The sequence below is a fragment of the Phallusia mammillata genome, chromosome 1 (assembly GCF_965637545.1).
Source record: "Phallusia mammillata chromosome 1, kaPhaMamm4.hap1.1, whole genome shotgun sequence".
NCBI lineage: Eukaryota > Metazoa > Chordata > Ascidiacea > Phlebobranchia > Ascidiidae > Phallusia > Phallusia mammillata.
Window position 1 is genome coordinate 14,414,068 of NC_137252.1, and position 21,703 is coordinate 14,435,770.

At 37.9% G+C, this 21,703-nt stretch overlaps 3 protein-coding genes across 3 annotated transcripts; 2 read left to right on the forward strand and 1 right to left on the reverse strand.

Annotated features, from left to right (window-relative positions):
- The first annotated feature begins 1,921 nt into the window (after positions 1–1,921).
- LOC145234518 (adhesion G-protein coupled receptor G7-like) lies at positions 1,922–3,694 on the forward strand. The gene is made up of 5 exons (XM_080099265.1): positions 1,922–2,107; positions 2,255–2,408; positions 2,475–2,632; positions 2,999–3,157; positions 3,602–3,694. Exons 1-5 carry the CDS (start codon positions 1,922–1,924, stop codon positions 3,692–3,694), a joined length of 750 nt encoding a protein of 249 aa, XP_079955391.1.
- Positions 3,695–10,283: 6,589 nt separating this feature from the next.
- Positions 10,284–11,761, forward strand: LOC145234618 (G-protein coupled receptor GRL101-like). The gene is made up of 2 exons (XM_080099363.1): positions 10,284–10,322; positions 10,475–11,761. Exon 2 carries the CDS (start codon positions 10,565–10,567, stop codon positions 11,759–11,761), a length of 1,197 nt encoding a protein of 398 aa, XP_079955489.1. The 5' UTR covers positions 10,284–10,322; positions 10,475–10,564.
- Positions 11,762–12,638: 877 nt separating this feature from the next.
- LOC145208932 (uromodulin-like) lies at positions 12,639–20,395 on the reverse strand. The gene is made up of 10 exons (XM_080079179.1): positions 18,453–20,395; positions 18,004–18,106; positions 17,437–17,614; positions 16,989–17,146; positions 15,299–15,473; positions 14,864–14,934; positions 14,427–14,610; positions 14,263–14,367; positions 13,376–13,481; positions 12,639–13,099 (listed from the first exon to the last, which is right to left on the reverse strand). The coding sequence occupies exons 1-10, from the start codon at positions 18,511–18,513 to the stop codon at positions 12,894–12,896; spliced, it is 1,347 nt and encodes a 448-aa protein (XP_079935305.1). The 5' UTR covers positions 18,514–20,395; the 3' UTR covers positions 12,639–12,893.
- Between the last annotated feature and the right edge of the window lie 1,308 nt (positions 20,396–21,703).

Genomic DNA, 21,703 nt, shown 5'->3' on the forward strand with positions numbered 1-21,703 from the left:
ATAAGAAACTCGGCTTAAGAAGGAAACACATTTAAGTTCAGGGCATCACAAAGAAAAAATATAATGACAAAGTTTGCAGGTACTTAATATAGCAAAACAACAAAAAGCTGTTGCATACCGACCCAAACTCTACAACGCAAGAGGGCAGCTGTACTCCCCTGCATCGATTAAAGTGCCAATAGATGCTGTTTTGAGGGGCCGATCAACCAACAATCTGGCAGTGAGGGTTGTATTTATACTCCATAGCTCCAGCATTCTTTTTTATTCAAATGATACTGCGAGAGTGGTAAGATGTCATTAACGACTTGGCAAGATTTGAATCTGAAACATTGTCAAATAATTCTCACGATCGCAGGTGATTTCGGCAAACATCGAAGGAAATCGCGTGGAGGGTCTTACAAATTACGTAAACACAACGTATATCGATGAACCAACCACGGCAGGGTTTTCTCAGAACGATTCAACAGTAAAGGTTGCAACAATTAATGCCAAGTGTTTTTTACATGAACTCATGTTCATGCCGTAAGACGGCTTGCCTCCAGTTTTAGATCCTAACTTCTTTTCTAAGTTACTTTTTATAAGTTTACATTTGCATGGTTCGTAGTAGAAATAGAAGCCGACTAGTTTATCAATTGTTCCGCTGGTAACCTAGTCACTCACAAAAAATATCACGATCGTAGTTATAAAAATACAAATATTCAACTTCATTTTACCAGGCCTATTTTGTCAATCAAACGTGCGTATTTTGGAATTTTACAATCAATGATTGGTCAACGGAAGGATGTTGTCTTGTGCCGGACACAGATTCACCCCAATGTAGGTGCAACCATCTGACGAACTTTGCACTTTTGGTGGTATGTTAATGTGTGATTTTTGCAAGTGTTGTTTTGGTATACAAATTAGCTTGTAAGATTTCGAAATAGCACACTATATTTCAACGAAATGACTTATTTAAGAAATTTTTTTGTGACGAAGAAATGTGTCAAATTAAATAAAACTTAGTGCAATAAAAACGCTTTTCAGAGTATACACGATGTTCCTCCTCGAATCTCATTACAAATTGTCACGTACGTCTGTGCGTCATTGTCGATCACCTGTCTCTTAGCAACCGCAGTAATTCTATTGGCTTCAAAGTGAGTACAAACATCTTGCAAGATTTAAAACTTACTTTTATTAAATAGCACCCAACTAAAGCGGCCAGAAATTAATTCTTAAGCAATGGCAAAGGTTTCCAACCTATTGACAATTTATTCATCACGGTCTTGCGGTTTCTTAGGCACTCGAGATCCAAGTTTTAAACACATCGTTGAAGTTAAACAGTTATCTTAAAACGTCTCACCTCAACTAACAGTTACTAACTAAAATCATACCTTACATTAATTTTGCTAACTTAAATACCGACAGGAGTCGCGAAGAACAGAATTATTTAATTTAACCGTTAAAGGGAAATGGGTTTAGCAACCAAATTTATAGTTGGAAACTAACTTTTTTAGTTTGATTTTATGTTATTTTTAATCATAAAACGTTAAACCTAACCCAAACAGTTCTAACCGTTAATATTTTTACCTATTTTTTACTATTAAATATTTAGCAGTACTCTTTGCGCTATCTATCGATATTTAGCAAACTTTAAGTGATTTAGTGCATTTTACGCATATCGTAGAACATCCCAGTTTGTTGTGTTAGAAACAACACCAAAACACTGGTTCTCGATTTTTTTATTTCGGCGATTTGACATGAAATAAAGTGTATGATGACTTTATAGTTGATACGGACAACAGTGGGAAGCGCTAAAGCTATAGAGTTAAACTTTTTAGTTTTCTTTTACAAATTTAACAAAATTGCCCATTAAAAAACGTTACTAAAAGGCCACCAAAATAAAATTGTTTATTTGGACAGAGAATTAAGAAAACGTACACCGATGCAGGTTCTCATTATACTTTGTGTCGTCCTTGCTGTCGTCTATTTCATTTTTATGGTTGGCATCGAAAATCGAATTAACGAAGATAGATGTATCGTCACTGCCATATTGCTGCAATATTTCCTTTTAAGTGCTTGGTGCTGGATGGCTGTGTACGCCAATGTTCTGTACTCAGGCCTCGTCAAGGTAATTTTCGTTTGTTTCCTAAATCATCCTTACATCGGTTTTAGTAGTTTGTTACCGAGTTTGTGCCGAAAACTATCAGTAAATTTAAAAAGAAAAAAGATTCGCTGGGCTATATTGGCATTGGTCAAAATAAATGTTGCGTTTTAGGTTTTTCATCAGTTCAAACGACATTATCTACGAAAAGCTTGCGCATTTGCGTTTGGACTTCCAACAATAATAGTTGCACTAAATGTCGGAATAATAGAAGCCACCAAACCAGTACCAAATGTTTTATCTGTATGTGGTAAAGGATCAGATCGAGGTATTCAGCCTATATTATATAATAACCTCTTGATAAGTGGATTTTATTTGTTCACTTTTTGTCTAGCTACGTCTTTGCCGTTTGCTGAATCGTTTCTTGCTGAAAACATGTGTTGGATCAAAGGCTACTCACTTTATTTCTCGTTTCTTCTTCCGGTGGGAACAATTCTGTTGCACAACATCGTGGTGTTTGTTTTGATCTTTAAATCGATCACTGCTGAAAGCGTAAGAGAAGCCAATTTAATGCATATTAGTTGCCCTGACACGAAAAATAGGCGTACAACATTTACTATCGCCAAAAAGGTACACAAATTACGGTTTTAAAAATCCCAACCAGAAACAAACAAGCCAGTATACTAGTAAAAAACATGACGTTTCGACTGCAACTTGTGTCATGAGAACGTCATGTTTTATACTAATATACTGGCTTATTTATTTCTGGTTCGAGAAGAAAAACTTTAAATAATTTCCTGTTCGGTTTTTATGGTTTTTAAACCCCAAAACCGAACATGTCCAAAACAGATCAGAAGAACTGTGAATTGCTCCAAAATGCTTACCTGCCTTGGGAATTGAATTGTTGACCATTTTTAGACCCTTTCCCGCAATGCCATTAGACATTTTCCAATTGCTATGACAACCGGCGCCATGCTTGGTTTGGTATGGATCCTTGCGTTCTTTATGATGTTGGCTGACGATCCGGTTTATCTTACTATAATGTCATGGATATTCTCAATTGCATCAGCAACACAGGTAACAATTCATTTAAAGACTGTCGCGCAACTCACTTATGCTTATTGCCGCTACAACTTTTGTGCGAATATTTTTGATTTAATTTAAGAACAACCACATAAACCAAAAACAGTGAAGAGCCCTCTGAAGTTACATCGGTTTTAATCTGTCCAATATAACGATAGTGGTAACTGTTTTCAAGGTGAGGTTGGAGCGACTGGGGTCAACAAATTGCGATGTTCTTACCTCACATTTTTGACGTATAATAAGAACTTAGCTGATTTTTTTTTAATTACTACCCAAAAATAAATTGCTGTTTTACGTTCATTTCAACTTTTTTATGAATACTCTATACTTCTATAACGATCTATAATTTAGTTTTTAAAGAAGTGTCCGAAAAGAACGGCTTAATGTAGTGAAATAATACTTTTTAACGTTGCTCATGGTAGTTTTGTTGTTTCTCAGGGTGTTCTAATCTTTTACCTGATGTGTGTGCGAGAGGGTGGCGTCAGACAATTTTGGTTTCCCATTTTGCGCGAACTTGTTTGTGACCGATAATCCCATCTCGAAAACAACAACCAACAACAAAACTCCAAGTCAAAGGTTGCCACGTTGTCAACTTTACAAACAGCCAACAACCCTGCTTTGCGAATGTAGAACTGACAACAGCAACTGAACAAACCAGGTTTACTTATTAAGATTTCCATACTTTTCAAGAAAATGAAAAGAGAAAAAATACGTTTGTGGCGTTGTCAGATAAGTTTTCCAATTGGAATGTGTGTACATAAATCATTTTGTGTGACTACTTTCGTGTTTCATACAGTGAAGCGTTGTTAATATTTCCCAGTGCTAATCACCCTCTATGCCAGGGGTTCTTAAACTGGGGGGCGCGCCCCCCGAGGGGGGCGTGAAGGGTTCGCAAGGGGGGCGCAGCACAATCTGGCTGCAAAGTTTTCACTTGCAACAATTGTAAATGAATGCATTGGAATTATGTCGGCACTGATTTCGAAACTTTTCTGCGCTGCCGGCCGGATATGTTTAATACTAATTCGCGCCTGCCGCATAGTTTACAAGCCCTGGTGCCGTCTTCTCAAGCTTAGCCCACGAGGCGAATGTTATGGGGGCGCAAAGATATATGGTCTTTCTAAAAAGCCTATTTAAAATCTGTTAAATTGTATAGTTAGTCTCATATTACAAGGAATGTTTGTATATTACGTCACAAGTAACACAATAAGGCAATTGTTTGTGCACAATTAACACTTTTTGTTTTGTCTGTGACGTAATAAACTGGCTTTGGATCAATCCTGGGCGTTGCAATCCTATGAAAGTCGGTAATATTAATTTTACATGTCGTAACAGTAAACTTTCGTAAGGATTAGATTAATTTTTGACAGTAACAAAGTTATCAATACGTTTTGGCAAACCTAAAAAATGGGATCGTGGGCCGTAGTTTGGTGACCCCTGTACTATATAGTCGGCTGCACATTCTTTATTTGTTCGCAATTTCGCATTAGAGATTGCCTTGACTTTTAGTGCATCAACATTTTTTGGGCAACATATGCGTAGTTTACAAGAATACTGGCACTGTGGCTCTATGCGCGCTCAAAGAATACTGGCAACGTGGCTCTGTGCGCGCGTTTTCAAAAGACAAGACAAGCATCATCAGTGCTAACGTTTTTTAGGGGGGCGTGAGAATAAATAAATAGTGTCAAGTGGGGCACGGCCGAAAAAGTTTAAGAACCCCTGCTCTATGCGTTCTTCAAAAGCTGTTATATATCCAAGATTCGTTTTCGAGCTCCAGCAAGATGTTAAAAGGGTAGGGCTTTTTTAGGTCGTGTATAAAGAAATGCCTTGTCAAACGAAAAATGCTGCCCAGACTAATGTATAATGGTGCAAATCTTCAAAGTACTAGTAATTGAAATCCAAATTTCCAGTTCTAATGTAGTTAGACTTGTTTTTCGGTACAACACTAACTGAATGCCTCGATGGCGTACCGGGAATTGATTGGTATGGGGCGATATTCGTTTGCTGCGGGGGTATGTTTTTAGGTTGTTTGGGATTGCACACTTACAAAAAAAGTAGCACTTCCTTGCACTTGCAGTAGTTATGTTAGCTTGGATGTACGGTGAAAGTTTATATGGTAGAAGATTTGTTCAGTGCGTGTTGAAATTCTTTTGAAAATTGGTTTTGGAGAGTTCGTTGGAGACAAGTATAATGTTTAAAATGATGGCAAAACCCGCCTAAAAGCCCTGTAGTTCAGCATTGAGATTTCTGTCAAGCATGCACTTTTAGAATTCAGATGTGAACTGAGTTTTGTTATATGCGGAACAACCTTTACTTTCGGTTTTTGGATAATTTGTGCTAAAAAGCTTATAATTTAGAAACCATAGAATTTTAGCTGGTTAAAGCAACAAACCAAACTTGTTACGTCCTGGTTTTTATTTTAGCCTGATCAAAGTTGGAAAAAACATTACATTAAACTACTTCTCTGACCAGCGACACGTTTCGTAAAGTTGTTGCAATAGTAAACAATGGCCCGGTTCACTAATAATGCGTCAGACTTCGTTTTTGAATGACTCATTTTTATACTTTTGGGAATAAATAGTAACTTGTACATTTTTTCTATTTGTAGTCATAAAATATGTGTGATCAGAATTGGATTTTTTGAATTTTATTAGTACCTTGGTTGCTCCAAAAAATCTTAAAACTGTTTGGGCTAACGCTACAAGAACTTGTGTAATGTCAATCACCCCAAAATGGTCTGGTATGGTTTGGTAACATATCACGGACAGGCGTTTGTTCATTCCTGACTTAACACACTATTAAGTAGTAATACACTAGATATATGTTGTCTTCACAAAAGGTACAATCAACAAAGAAAAAACGGAGTTACATAAAACGAACAAAAATGTTACCACGTTTAGTTTTGATATCATATCATGTTTCCAATTTCGAAACTACGCTAAGCGCACGAGTCGAAACTGAAAACGTGCAATGAACGTTAAATCCCTAAAACAGACAACTTTTAAAGTATGTTGTGTGACCGCCTTGTAAGTAACTGCATCTTTAAACGTAATTTCCATGCCGTTAGTTTTGCAACAATAAGACAAGCCAATTTCAATCTAGTTGAAGAAGAGCTCTTTTGCAGAAGAAACTGTAAAATGAATTGCCAATGGTTTGCGACGGTTCTTGCTTTATTCATTTGGGAATGTCAAGGTTTGTTCTTTTAATACATATCGAAGTTATAAAGGAGTCGTGTAGTACATTAATTAAAGAGAACCACTTGAAATTGTGCTACAGTTTTGTAATAGGTTATTTTAATATTCTATTTAAATAAAAGTTAAATAACAATGCAAAACGGTGTATTTTATCCAACTATTGATTAAAAAATGGAAAACTATTGGATGTTTTTTGAACCAAACATATTCTGTTAAACTGTACATGCAGAATACAAAGTAATATGAGTAAAACAAGTTACACTACTTTCTTTATAACGCTTTAAAGGTCAATCAACCATCGATTATTACCTGGAACATACAATGAAGTTTCCGCGCCGGGACAACTCTTGCAGGCCTGAGGATGGATTTTTCCGTTGTAACAACTCGGAGTGCGTGGAAAGACATCAGATTAGGGACATAAACAATGATTGTACGGACGGGAGTGATCAGTTAGCAAGTATGTTGCAATGGTTGCAATGCGTTAAACAGCAGTTATTTTTTCCCCTTTTAATTCAATATCAGTGTGTGAATGGGCCCAGACAAACGCAGCTAAGTTCATATACTTGATCCTGGACACAGTTGAGAACGTTCACATGTTTTATGGTTCTACCACAGGATCACAGACCAAATTTCTCAATTATTAAGCATATTTAACAATTTATACTATTGTCATAACCCTACTACGATCGTAAACGCGGTAAATCAGGTAGATTTACTAACGTACGGACTCACAGTACACAAGTTAAATACCGTAAAGCAACGCAAAGAGCATTCGCAAATATTTCTAATTTGTCCAAAAAAAAGCTGACGGTTAGGGCTTTTAGAATTGGGCTAAGGTTTTATAATAATAAAATCAAGCTAAAAACCGAGTTTTTTATGTTAAATTTAATCCCTAACCCTATCCAAGTCTCACTGTCATTGTGAATAACTGCGCTCTTCAGGCTATTTATCAGTATTTAGCAAACTTTTCACCTTAAATTCTTGTGTTAGTAGCCCTACCGGTAAATCAGTAGTAACGAAGTCAGCGAGTAATTTGTGAAGCAAAGAGTGATTAAACTTACCTTTGTCCAGCGCGAAACTGTACAGACGCTGAGTTTCCTTGCCGTTTAACGACACGATGTGTGACAAGAAGACTCACTGTGGATGGTTGCGCACAAAACACAAATATGATGATTCGATGCAGAGAGGCCGAAGGTCAGGAGATTAAAGTTTAGGCCGACACTAAGATTTCGATATTGGCTTCAAATCGAAAATACTTTGCAATGTGATTTACAATTTTATTGCATGAATAATTAATTGTAGCTACGTAATGAATTTGTTTACTGATGGCTGGCTATATGTTTATCGGTTAGTAAGCGCGATTCTCAGGAAGGACTTAACTGAAACAAGTGGGTTGGTTTTTATGTGCTTTGCAGTAAATTTAAAACCCCTTTTTGTTGGTTCTAGTAATGACACATACGTTAAGAAAATCTACGAACACCATTCCTCACAGCAGCCCTACATTTAGCTACATACTGATGGGTGACGCTAAAAACACTAACACCCATTTATAACAATTTATCTCTAAAAATGTGGACGGTTAGGTCTAATTGGGTTGGGGTATCATCATGGCAATTACAATAAAAGTAATTTTAAAACGTAGTTTCTAACTTAAAATTTTCCTAAACCTGTCCCTTTTTCGCTGCTAAACAAATAATTCAGTTCGTTGCGCGACCAATTAAACATTTAGCTAAACGTGAGTCTGTCGTGAGGAAGGGTTTAGTAGCTCTATGATATTCATTTGTTTAAGTTTGCATGTTAAGCAAATTGCTTATTATATCAATTTATTATTTGAGCAGAATTTACCTGTTCCAAAACAAGAAGGTGCATTCCCCGTTGGATAGTAATGGACGGAAACCGAGATTGCGACAGTTTGAAATTTGCTGATGGAAGCGACGAGGAAGTAGCACTTTCCAACTGCAGAGCCAGCGAAGTACGTTGCGTTGTTCCCTTTGCCAAAGCGAAACCGACACATGGCCGATGTATTCCAAGGGAATGGGTAATGGACAACGTTACTGACTGCAAAGGATCCGGTAGCGATGAGGCGAATGCTTTGCTGAATTGCTACAACGAAACGGAGTTCAAATGTCATGACAGTGACAGGTGCATATTAAGATATAGAGTTAGAGACGGTTTTTCCGATTGTCTAGATGGCTCTGACGAATCTGCACAGGTTTCTTGTACAGATAATGAGTTCCATTGCATGACATCTGGGAGATGTATTCCGAGGATTTGGATAGGCGACGGGGAACGTAACTGCTTGGACGGAAGCGATGAATATCCTCGAAACGCTAGTGGCTCTTGTAAGCCGAATGAGTTTACCTGTAGAAACAACAGACGCTGTATTCCACACTACATGCTGTGTGATGGCTTTGACAACTGCGGAGACTGCAGCGACGAAATTGAGTCGTGCCAAGATCCACGTATGTTTAGATGTCCCAACCAGCCACAAAAATGTCTGTCGTGGGAATATTCGTGTGACGCATTTACCGACTGTCCCAATGCAGAAGACGACTTTACAGCTTTGCCAGGTTTCAAGTGTTACAAACACGTTTCAGGCGTGACACAGCACAGGAAATATTGTAATGTGCCTCAGTGGTCTTTGCGCGATGAGCTGTCATGGTGTGATGATGATTCCGACGTATGCTTTAAAAATGGAGTCTTCCAGTGCGCCATGTGCCTAGACAACCGAACAATAATTGCTAAACGCCAGCTGTGCGATGGTGTGCTTGACTGTCCTGACTTTTCCGACGAATGCCTTTGTTCAGATAGCTTTAACACAACAACCCTACGCGAGGTTTGTGCTAACATTTGCTATAGGGACGACAAGGCATGCGACAAATGTGTAAAGGGGGAAATGTTGTGCGATGACAAGTGCGTGGCATCTAATCGTGTGTGTGACGGTACCACTGATTGCATCACTTCGGAAGTTGACGAGAGGTTTTGCTCCCTCCAAGGGCGACCACAGCCAATACCAGCAAACAAGAGCTACGCCTGTCACCCGATACCGAGCATGTTTCGACAACTGATATCCAACTTTAACCTTAGCCATATTGGGGAAGAGGCTTTTCAGAAGCGAGCTGTTCCGTACGTATGTCGTTAAACACCTTATTTTCTAATTCCCTCGCCACAATAAGATTTGCGTTTAGGTGCGACGGCAAAGTCGAGTGCTTGTTTTTTGAAGACGAATGCTCAATTGAAGCGAACTGTCCACAGAAACCGAATGTCTGCGAAACAATACCATTAAAAAGGGTACATTTGAAAATTGCTGATCAAAAGTAGCTGAATCTAAAGTCTTTCAAGTTTAAATTTTTCAGATAGAACTGCCGAGTTTTATCCGTTCAGCTGTGACTGAACACAGTGACAAGAAAGTTCGGGAGTGTGGTATCTTTAAATATGTGGCAGGCCTGTCGGTTTGCAACGGCATCGAAGAATGCGATCTCGGCGAGGATGAGACTGACTGCGACGCTACCAGATTCCAATGTAACGCCGGGACTGTAAAATGGTATTCTGGTATGTTACGTTAATGTTTTTTGCGGTTCGAAATAATTACGTAATAAGTTAGATCATTGCGGATTATTTTTCTAAATCTAACACATATTGATGATGAAACTATTTTGACAATTAGAAGCAAAGCAATTTAAAAATAATCCTATTTAACACGTATAGTCCATATACGAAGTTGAAAGTTCCTTGATAACTTTCAGCTTGGGCAGAATTTAATTATGGATTAAAACGTTAGCACACTGATGCAAGTATCACGTTAAGTTTGGCGTTTTCCAGGACAAAGAAAAAAAGTTAGCGTGGCTTTGTCGGAAGTTTGTGATGGAAAAGTGAATTGTCTCGATAAATCGGATGAAAAAAATTGCAGCAACAAGACACATTTTTACTGCAACAACGAAAATCCTTTGTTTGTCGACAGACAAAAGGTAACAAAAAAGCATCAGTCATGCGTTTCTTGCGTGTTTATCTTGTTATTACTCACGTTTAACCTTTTCGTCTTGATATAAATTTGGAAATGACAAAGTTTCTAAAAATAGCATTACGTCTCGAAGCCATCTACTAACTTTCATCTCAACAGGTGCTTGATGGTCGAATTGACTGCACCGATTTATCCGATGAATGCCCTGAGGAATTCGGCGCCACGCACACGGTGTCTTCAAAAACAGACATGATTGCGTCTCCGGGACTCCGAGCGTTTGTGTGGATCATGGCCATACTGGCGTTGCTAGGCAACTGCACTGTTGTGGTAATCACGTCCAGATATCTATACTCGGTGCGTCACAAGAAAAACGCCTCATCTATCGCTGCCATCAACAACATCCTTATCATTAACCTTGCGATTGCAGATTTTATGATGGGACTGTGCTTGATTATTATTGGTGTGAAATCAGTTCAATTCTCAGGTCAGTACTGCTTACGCGACCGACCTTGGCGGGCCAGTAGTGCGTGTAATGCAATCGGCGTTATAACGACTCTTTCCAGTGAAGCATCGGTGTTGACCCTCATTTGCTTAACCTCTTATCGGCTATACGGTGTTTTTCGCCCGTTTAAGAGTCGAGACATGCAGGTCCGTTGGGTTTTTGTGTGGATTTCTATTACATGGCTTGTTTCGCTCCTAATAGCACTTCTCCCGATATCACGCGCCCTTGCGCCACAAATGGTCACAGACATGTTAATTCCTAGCACGCCATATTTTAAAACTGGCTCAGTGAAACTTTTTGAACTACATCAGTATGCTCTGCGTTTAACTGCTCTTCGTTCCATTTCGCGGCACTTATTTGTCCCAACCGATTGGCACGATCTGGTTCACTTTATAAACGATAAGTTCCCGGACAAAGCATTTAAACCGCTTGGCTTTCATGGCTTTTACAGCGCCAATGGCGTTTGTATGCCAAAATTTTATCGCCTTCATGGCGACGGTCCCGATTTCAACATCTACTCTTCGGTGGTAATCACATTTAACTTTATAGCCTTGCTTTTTATTCTTGCCTCCTACATTGCAATTTACAAGCATTCGACCAAGTCCAACCATGTAAGAAACAAAGCGCAAAGTGGAAACAAAACCATGCAACGGAAAATATCCATTCTTATTGCTACCGACTTTTGCTGCTGGCTTCCGATCTGCATCATGACTTTTCTCAGCATGTCTGGTATGGTTATTCCCTCTTATGCGTACGCCTTTTCAGCAATCATCCTACTGCCCATCAACAGCGCCTTGAATCCAATTATCTATTCTAACACACTGCCGATTGTTATTACTTTCATACGCCAGTTGCGTGGAAAGGTGGCGGCGATACAGCAATTGGCCAATCAGCCATCTACTGAACAAACCCTTGTTCGTTCCCAGGTCACGTCAACAGTCTGAATCAGAGGTCGAAAACCCCAGGCTCGTCAGCCAAGGGTGGATCTTCTGTTCAATGCGTCTGACTCTCAGACAAATCTCAGACAAAGTTTCCATTTCCTAACGCAGAAGTGTTGACTTAACACAAAACCAATCTTTTTGAGCACTTTAATTCATACGTTTTAGTGTTTAAAGTAAAAAATGTAGTGTATGCCTCTTACGAAACTAACCATTCGAAAATCCCGACCCCTGGTCTAAAGTGTCACCACTCAATATGTGTGCAAACTGAAATCTTTTGTTCAACATTAATTAACTGAGGAAATTTTTAAGTTTAAAAAGTAATTGCGGCGTGTGGCGTTATATGCCCTTAATGTCTTGTTGATAGTAGGTTTCCATAACTTATGTTGTCAATGCAAGTAAACTCGTTAAGGATCACCGAACACATAATTTTCATGTTAAAAAGGATTTTCCGGACTTCATGACTGGCATTTTTGATAATTGGTCGTTTTACATACTTGGTTCGGTAATGTTTACTTTTTTAATGTAAGTGAACTTAAGTAAAGTTTGATCGGGGGAGACAAACATAAAAATGAATATCTTTTTGCGAAATTTTAGTGTATCACCAGTTATCATTATTCTTTCATAAGTCACCGGCTCATCATGATGTATTTCCCAGTTTATTGTGCGCGTTTTATTTAGGAGTAAATTGTGATTTTCGAAACAATATGAAAATAAGGTTATCGAGGTGGGAGACGTTTGTACTCTATTGTTTCTATTTACTATGCGCTTTTCATGTGCACTTTACTTCCTAGTTTTAAAAGCTTTTGTTTGGTATTGACATGACCTGTTTTTAAAATGCACATAACCAGTTTTATGATTTAAATGTTTGCCTTTTAATTGATCGGGTATATTCATATGCATTGTTTTGCACCTTTAAACTCCTGTTGGACAACCAACTGCTGTGCCGTGAGCGAAGTGCGAGATGTAAACAAAATATAAACGCGAAAAAGATAAGACCAGCACGTGAAAACATCTGCTAACTGGGCAAATAACTATTATACGACGAAAAACATAGCACTATACACACAACTGTACAAACTGTCAGATCACAACATCTGAAAAAACAAACTGTCAAAATCACTTTGTCAACTCTTGCTTACAGCTCATGTGCTCCTTTGTATTTACGTTTGTACCGAGTTTTTCTAGAGAACATGGCAAACATGAGACCGACGGTAACTAGTAGAATAATGGACGCTGCGGCGAATAGAATGTAATCTCCCACTGTATTTTCTTGTTTTTCATCTTCCATTGAAAGCCCAACTCCGTCACGTGATTCAACTCGCCACGGTTTTTCGCTCCTGACTGAAGAAAAAGAAAACGCTTTTGCAGTAATTTGATGACTATTTAAGGGGAAATATCGACTATTTAAGGGGAAATATCGCTTTCACACACAAATGCCTAATGTTTTAGTGGTTTATTCGACAGCGGTTCAGAAATCTAATATTCTTTGAGGTAGGTTGCCGACTTTTGTGACAACTAATTACAAATTCCAGCAAAGCAAAAATGTTTGTTTGCAGTTAAAAATTGCCTAACACAAGCAAATAAAACGATTTGGTTTGTTGCAAGCAGGTAACTTACGTTTGCAAGATTTCTGATCATTTTGAAGAACATAACCGACTGAGCACGAACACAGAACGTGGCCAAGATCATCTTCGCTGCACATGTGAGCACAGCCTCCGTTTATCTTTACAACAGGAAAATAACTTTAAAACAGTCGCATAATGCTTTTAAGCAGTGACCTGCAACCTTTTTTTATCTTTAACGTATGACAAGATTAGGCCGCGGACCGCACCTTTGCTTTTTGCATACTATATAGTTTACAAACATTTTACAGCTACAAGTAATTTTAATCGTATGAAATACAATCTTCTCCGCTGACTGCGCAACCTTTATTTAATAGCCCGCAGATTGCTTTCGCCTGTTTTAAAGTACAAAACATTACGACCAATTTCTTGTAGTGCCACTTGAATAATGTGCACTTTGCTGGAGACTAACAGGCTTAAATTAAGTTTTGTAGAAATTTTGGGCCAAAGCGTTCATGTTCGCAAACTTTCGTGATGAAAACATAATAAGCGTAGTGCAAAGAAAAGGTACAAATATGGTTTTGGTTCAAATTGAAAAACTATAACTTAGAACACTGACAGCTTATGCTGTTATTTTTCTTACAAATTCTGCAGACGAATTATTTCAATGCAATACCAACTGTGGTTACCGTTGTTGTTTCGATGGTGTGAACGGAAACGCTTAGTTGCTACATAACGTAAGCTTAAAATGATGTTTCGTAAACTTATGACAGTTATTATGTGTTTAGTCAACTACAAGCGTCTTATGATAAATGCAAATTTTAAATCAAAAATTTGAACAATATTTTAAAAGCGTTCTGATCCAGAGAATATTCTAAAAAAGTAGTTTCTTTAAAAAAAGTACTCCTATTTTTAATTAGGCAAAAAGTTGGTCAAACTAACTTTTCCACATGCTGTTCCGAATCCTCGTATTCTTACAGGTCCTACAGTAATCAGATGACTTTGTATTGACCTCTTGCGTCTGGCTTCTGACAGGCCCACGCAATTCTGCTCGTCAAAACGTAAATTGATCATCAAAATAGACCTCGTAACTTAATGAAAAATACCTTGGACGTGCATGTATCGTTTAGCACTGTATCGCAAACCGCCACATCGCAATGAAGATACACCATTTGTTTAGCCAGAGTGAGGCCTGCCCATGTAAAAGCTTTTACAGCAAATCGAGCTTGAGAAGAGTAGTAATTTTCATAAAGAAGCACGGAAGTAGAATCACTAAGATTCGCAGCGCAACTAAAAATATTACATATTTGTGGTTATTATTTGATTACTTAAGATAAACATAAATTCTTAGCTGAAAACTGAAGCCTTGAAGCGCTAATGTGAAGCAGAGACCACGGCACACTTATTAAGAAAATAATAGTACGTGAGACCAATTAAAGAAGTTATACCGATTTATACCGGGCTCCCAAACATTCCCATATATGCCATGTTAAATGTAGACCTACGTAGGTTATATATAGACCTTAAAATCTAAATAGCTTACCCACTGGCGATAATGGCGTACTGTCGTGCGCCAGTTGAATCACTAGTTGGTGTCGCCCAACATGTGACTGCCTGAAAAACATTTTGACCGTTAGTGTACCGCAGTATTTTAGAAGTTCTTTTGTTTCTTGGGTGGCTGTTATTGTAATCGACAACAAAACAGAAAAACGGTATAGTCAATCTTGTAAGTTACACTGGGTAGTTTAAAAACCTAAAAACCGCTGTGTACCATATAACATTTGAAAAATCCCATTTTACAACGTCACTGCACATGTGCGCTAACAAAATCAAAATTATGATTTTTGTGAGATTGATAACGATTTCGTTACTAACATGAAAAAAATATTCTGCAGATGCATCATCCAAGATTATCATGCATATTGTGCATACAATATGTATATAAACCTGAGTGTGGAAAGCATGACACTGGACTTACCTGCAGCACAAGGTAATTCGCATTTCCATCGGTAAATGTCAGACCAACGTAAATGTAAGATGGTACGGTAAGAGTGAGATCGCCCGCTACCGGCACGGAAAAAGTTGAATCGTTAAAAAGGGCCATGGCAATCGCAAGTTCGACCGAGACAGGCGTGAAGGACAAACTAGAAGATCTAATTGCAAACAAAAAAACAGTAATAATTATTTCGACCACGCTCGTAAAATTAACAACTTACGATACATGACAGATTCCAGATTGGAAAGTTTTATTTTTGCGCGAAGGATATTTTTTTCGTCAAAATAATTGCGCGGATTTTTGCGCGGAATTACAATTTTCTGCGCGGATTGATAGACTTTTGATTGACAGGTGGATTTAACGATTACCGCAATTTGTATGTAACGCGTGCAAGACTATCCAGCCGACAAAAAGAACAACTAAATAAAGTAATAAACACTGGGGTCCGCGGTCCTTTAGGGGTCCGTGAGGCAATTTTGGGGGGACCGCGAAGCGGTTGAAGTAATTCTATTATCTTATTTGGCGTCGGTTTGTGCCACTAAATAAGTTTAAATCAAAGTAGAGTTAAGAATCGACTGTCTCCATTGCTAAACAATGGCCTTTATTGAATGACAACTATCAAAAATGCAATTATTCGCGCACAATCGTAATGTTTTTGTCCTGTTAGTGATGTCACATGCTGTATTTGGATGATTGTTATGCGCAATCGGGCATAACTTGCTAAAACCCTGCAATCAACTTTCGTTTTTATGAAATACACATTTAGGCTTAAGGACCGCGAGCCCTCGAAATAATGGCAAAGGGACCGTTTTGAAAAAAATATGAAAAAGTTTGGGAACCACTGTGCTAGATTCTACAATTTTTCATTTTTATAACGATTCAAACATTTTGCTGATTTGTTTCATGGGGATAGTTTGTGATTGCCAAACTGCTCTTAACTGTTTTTAATTATTTGTCATGCAGAAAACATTATTTCATGTAACTTGCCCAGCCGACAGTCACTTTAATAGTCAAACTACGTCCTAAAAATACAGATAAATGTACTTTTAACGACTACGTTAGCGAAATAGAAATGTTATTTCAAGCGTGACGTTCGACAAGTTTCGATGTGCTTGACTGATTTGCGTGGATTGTTCGTGAAATAAGGCTTGTGACGACATAGAACTTCATTGTGCAACGTAAATATAAAATTTTAAAGAAAGTTTATTGTAGTTACCTACGAAAGCTGTGCTAAGTTGCGCGGACAAAATTTTTTTCGTGGATTACACGTAAGAAGCCTAAATTTGCGCGGATTACAAGGGGAAATCCAAAATATTGCGCGGAGGATTTATCCTCCATTCTTTCCAATCTGTAACAGATACAGATACACTGGACGTTTAGTTTTTCGTCGAAATGCAAGCTCGTATTGTCGCAAAACATCTTTGCTGACATAGGCTTTATTCGCTTTTGTTCTATTTTTAGTCTATTTATGTTTAACCCACAATAATATCCAATCTGTTAAAAGTCAAGAAGGTCCAGCGAGTTTATACTGTACTGAAAACCAGCAAGTGAGCAAGCCATGTTTTTCGGCAATTGGTCTAGATTGTTACCTTTCTATGTAGAACTCACCCGATTAAGATAAAATATTTATAAGCCTTTTTTTTAACCTAAATTCAACAAAAACGGGACGTACTGCAAAGGCGCTGCCAGCTGTAAAGTCGATCGCACACCGAGCACGTAGATACAACTGAACCGGAAAGAAATATCCACTCCGCGTTGCGTGACTGGTTGGATGTTGGGATTTGCAAACGAGTTTATGGCGTAGTTGTATATTGAGTGGGTGGAGTTGCTCTAAAGATAAACACAGACTATTGAGGTTTTCATCCCTCGTACAAACCATGTTGTGACAAAAAAAAATTACATCTGGTTTTAGTGTTTAAGCTGAAATAAAATATACACATTAACTACATATTTCTTTAATGATCTTATCTTCACCGAAAACAACAACAAAACTTCACACTCAAAAGTTTTAAAATAAAATCATTTTCTATGTTAATTTCCAATTATTGGGCCAGGTTTGTGTCTTATATCTACTCTATAGTAAATGCTGATTATGTTTTCGGTGCCTCTGCTTTACTTGCCGATTGGGTTGGTGAACAGTCCGTAATATTGATCGTAAAAACGGTGTCATTTCCTTGTAATCTCGGAGTACATCCGCTTGCAACGTCGCTCATTGTGACGTTGGTCAATGTTGGGCTGGTTATTCCGATTTCCTCAGTCGAGTTATGTCCAAGGCACTGGACAGCGCATGCGCCCATTCTTTAAAAAAAACAATGCGATTTTTAAACTTAAATGTGCTGTAGGTCGAATATAGTAACTGCTGAAGTTTTATTCAAGTTAACTCCACTGTATGTTTAAATGTTGCCAAACAAGACAAGAGTTATAATTGCGCCCAAACATTATTCTCTATCCCTCTCTTAAAAAAAAAAAGTTTCATCTAAATTTTTAAGATTTTTTTTCAATATTTGCGATTTATTTACACAAATAGATTTATTTTGCACCGGTGCTTAATATACTAAACATTTAACTGCATGTTCCCCGACTTAAATTATGTAGGGCACGAAATCTTTGTTTTACTGGCAGTTGCGTGTATGCGATAAATCTCTCCATTTTAATTTGATAAAAGAAGAGGGTTAAAAGTCAAGCACCTGGCTTCCACTGTGGCAGTTCCACAAGAAATACGTAGATCAGTAAAAGTGAGCAACGAGTTTTGATCAATAACTGGTGGTGGAGTGGTCGTAGTACACGCGGCTAAAACAAAATTATTTATTGTAAGCATTCGTAAGATTAATCATAAAGTAAGTACATTTTTTAAACGAAGGTTAGTGTTTAAATAAATAACAAAACAAACGGATTTTATACTCTACAGTTGTTACGTTAGTTTTTTTCTTAACACGGAATCTTTTGTTGAACAAAGATTTGTATTTTTATTTGCATCACTATAACATACAAAATTAGGGTTTGAATTATAAACGTACCACAAGGGTTTGTACAAAACCAAGAAAGTGCACAATTTGTGTGTAATAAAAACCTAGTTTTCAGATGTCATTTGCAGCACAAATAATTGTACGCTTTTAACAATGTTATCTTCGCTTACTTGCTTCTGTTTCTCGCGGTATGACCAACCACCATGCCATGACGGTAAGTACCGTCAACATGCCTGAAAGTGAATCTTCACCAATGTCAACAGCAGGTCATCCGACTATATTCCAAGCACAGGAGAACAAACGCCTATACTACAGAATGCAAGTTCTGCATCGGCTGATTTTGCTTATTAACCAATACAGGTAAGCATGCGAAATGTTACCTGTGGCAAATATTGTGGGAAACAATGCTGTATCTGGTCTTTTTTTCAAGTTTCGATCTACTTCCGCGTCCGGTGTTTAGACTGCGCCCCGCTGAATCAAAGCGCTGACATTGTAACTGCATCCGTTAAACTGCGTCGGTTCACAATTGTTCATTTATGGTTGTGCCTTTTGTTTTATGCGCCTTATCATTTTCAATTTCTATCCTTCAACGTCTCCAAAAAAAATTAAACTAAACTTTGTAATAACTAACGTGAAACGATCTGAAAATGCTGCATTGCGTTATTGGGAAGGATTAATAGGCAGTGCTTTAGTTTTTTACACAATTCTTATCCTGCCTGCTAAAAAGAGTTTAAATCCACCAATATTGGTTTGAAGTAAATTGCCCCTTTAAAAAAAAAATTAAGCGCGCCATCTATACGCCTGGCGCTTGTTTTGTAAACTGTAAACATCCACTCGCGACCTAATTTTACACGTTTTGTGCCCCAAAATTATTTGATCTTGGGGCATAATTGACGTTCTTAAAGCATCGCTGCAGCGTTATTCGTTTTTGTCCGTATCATGAGTTTGTACCTCGTCAGTCATTTCACAAAAAAAGATAAAAAAAAACATGCCAAATCAAGCAGTCGCTTAAAAGAACCAAACATAGGAAACAGTCAATAGAAGCTAGAAATAAGCATTTACGTGTAAATTTTCGTGCACCTAAAACTCTGTAGTACAGCGCTCGAGTTACAGGTTTATGTTAATGTTTGCTCGTGTGTGTGATATATATTACGCCTCGCCACAAATTAAAAGGGTACCACTCAGTGGTGGCATTAAAATTTGTGTTAGTCGGTATTATCATAAAAGTCATATTTTTCAGCCGGTTCATTGACAGTAAATCCATTGACAGTAACCAGGAATGCTAACCGGTTCGCTGATCTCATCAAATTTCGTGAGACGGTTCTATAGAACCGGTGCGAACCGGCTGATACCCACCGCTGGTACCACCGTTCTTAACCTTCCAAGCACATGTGTTTGTCAGGACAAAGTCATAGAAACTCCCAAACAGGTGTAGTGGACCGTGACGCAAAACGTTCAAGTTGTGTAAAGTATCAATGTTACGTCATATTTCGCATTCGATTTTGTATCCAAAGTTGGTTGTGTTCGTTTGATTGCCTGGTGTACTTCGGTCAGGAATTTTTATTGTTTTATACGTGGTAGCGAAAACAACTTTTGATTGTTTTGATTTCGCCTTAAGCAACTGGACAACAAAACTCATGTCAAGAATAATAGTCACAGGAGCTACTCACATAAACTTCAACCTTTAGCGTTGTGTACAAATGACTTTACACCCTGACGACCTTGACAACGGCTCGTGTACGCTGATTAATTATTTCTTATACATTGGACTCTCACGGCTATATAAGTCAGATAATTTCATGCAAAAAATTAGTGGTTTCAGTGGTTACTTTGGACTCCAAAGTTTGGAGTGTCAAAAGGTTTTAGGAAACGGTTTAGTTTTTTAAGAGATTTGTCGCCTTTGTCGCTGTCTAGTTTGTATAGGCTAAATTAAAACTCGAAGGTTATGTTTTTGTGATTGGAGTCTTCGTCATTTTAAGAATCACTATTGTTTAACTTTAAACAAACGTAGATACCTTTTAGGAGTCAGATAAACGGAGTTAACGCTTGTTTAACTTTAATTGCCATCAATAAATTTGCTGAAGTATAGGCTACACAGGTGTCCTGCACTTCGGTTTGTTTGTTTTTTACTTCTTGACAAAAGAAAGCAACACGCTGATATAAGCAAGCACAAGTCAAATAGAAGGATTAGAAATAAGGATTACAACAAAAGAGCTGAAATAAAGCGATTGTATATATACCACGAATAAAAGCGTTTAATTATACACATGTGCCCTTGTGATTGGCTCGTACACCAATAATGCAAAAAGCAGCGTCCAGTCACAGCACAGGGCAAAACATAGGCCTATGGTTACGGTTAAAACACGTAAACCCCAGATCACAAAGTCGCACACCTACATCTAAATTAACTGTGACAGAAAATATTGAAAAGTTCAAATGTGATATTGATAAGTCGAGTCGAAACCAGCTAATTTCGTCAACTATTGCAAAATTTGCACGAAATAATGTCGCAATCGGTCTCAGTAGCCTAGGCTAGCTACTCATCAGTTAAGACGATTTTTAGGTCTAATTAAAAATGGTTAGCAACGAAATCCTTAAAATAGTCTTGTTTAGCGCACAAACATCAACAAGTCTGTGTGTTTACGCATTTTCAGCAGTAGCCTATAGTTTGTAAAAGAATGTGACAAAACCAATGCAAGTTGGTGACTCGCATAAACTAAAATTTAGTTTATTTAGTTACTAAATCATCGGAAAATAAGTTCATGCGGTAAAGTCAAATTTATTTCCCTTTTGGTGACTTGTTATAGGCTACCAATCCAATATTGAAATACCTAGGCGGCCAAACTCTATAGAAAATAGATTGGCTGTTTGATAGATAGACTTTGTAGGCGGCTAGGCCTATAATAAACTCTAAAACTCGGGCTACTCTAAAATACGCAATCTACTAACACAAACTAACTAAGATGTTGTCGGTTAGGGCTATTAGGGTCAGGGTGAGGGTTTGTGGTACAAATAACTTTATAATTTAATTTCAGATGCCTTTCAGGTCTAATTTTCTCACAAGTGTCAACATGCGGTACCATACAGTGTTTAGTACCACTCTCAACACATAAGAGAATATTAAGCCCAAACTGGACATCTAAAAGTAAATTATAGTGTCATTTTTTTTATAAACCTTCACCCAGACCCTAAAAGCCCTAACCGTCAACATTTTTTAAGGTTGCATACGTTTTATAAGTAGATTGCGTACAGATTGCGTAGATTGCGTAGATTGCGTAGATTGCGTAGATTGCGTAGATTGCGTAGATTGCGTATTTTAGAGGAGCCCATAATAAACCCACCGCAAGATGACGCTAAGAGTATGATAACTTTCGTGCACGCCGTCGAGAAAAAAGAAACTTAAAAAATAAATGTCCATTCA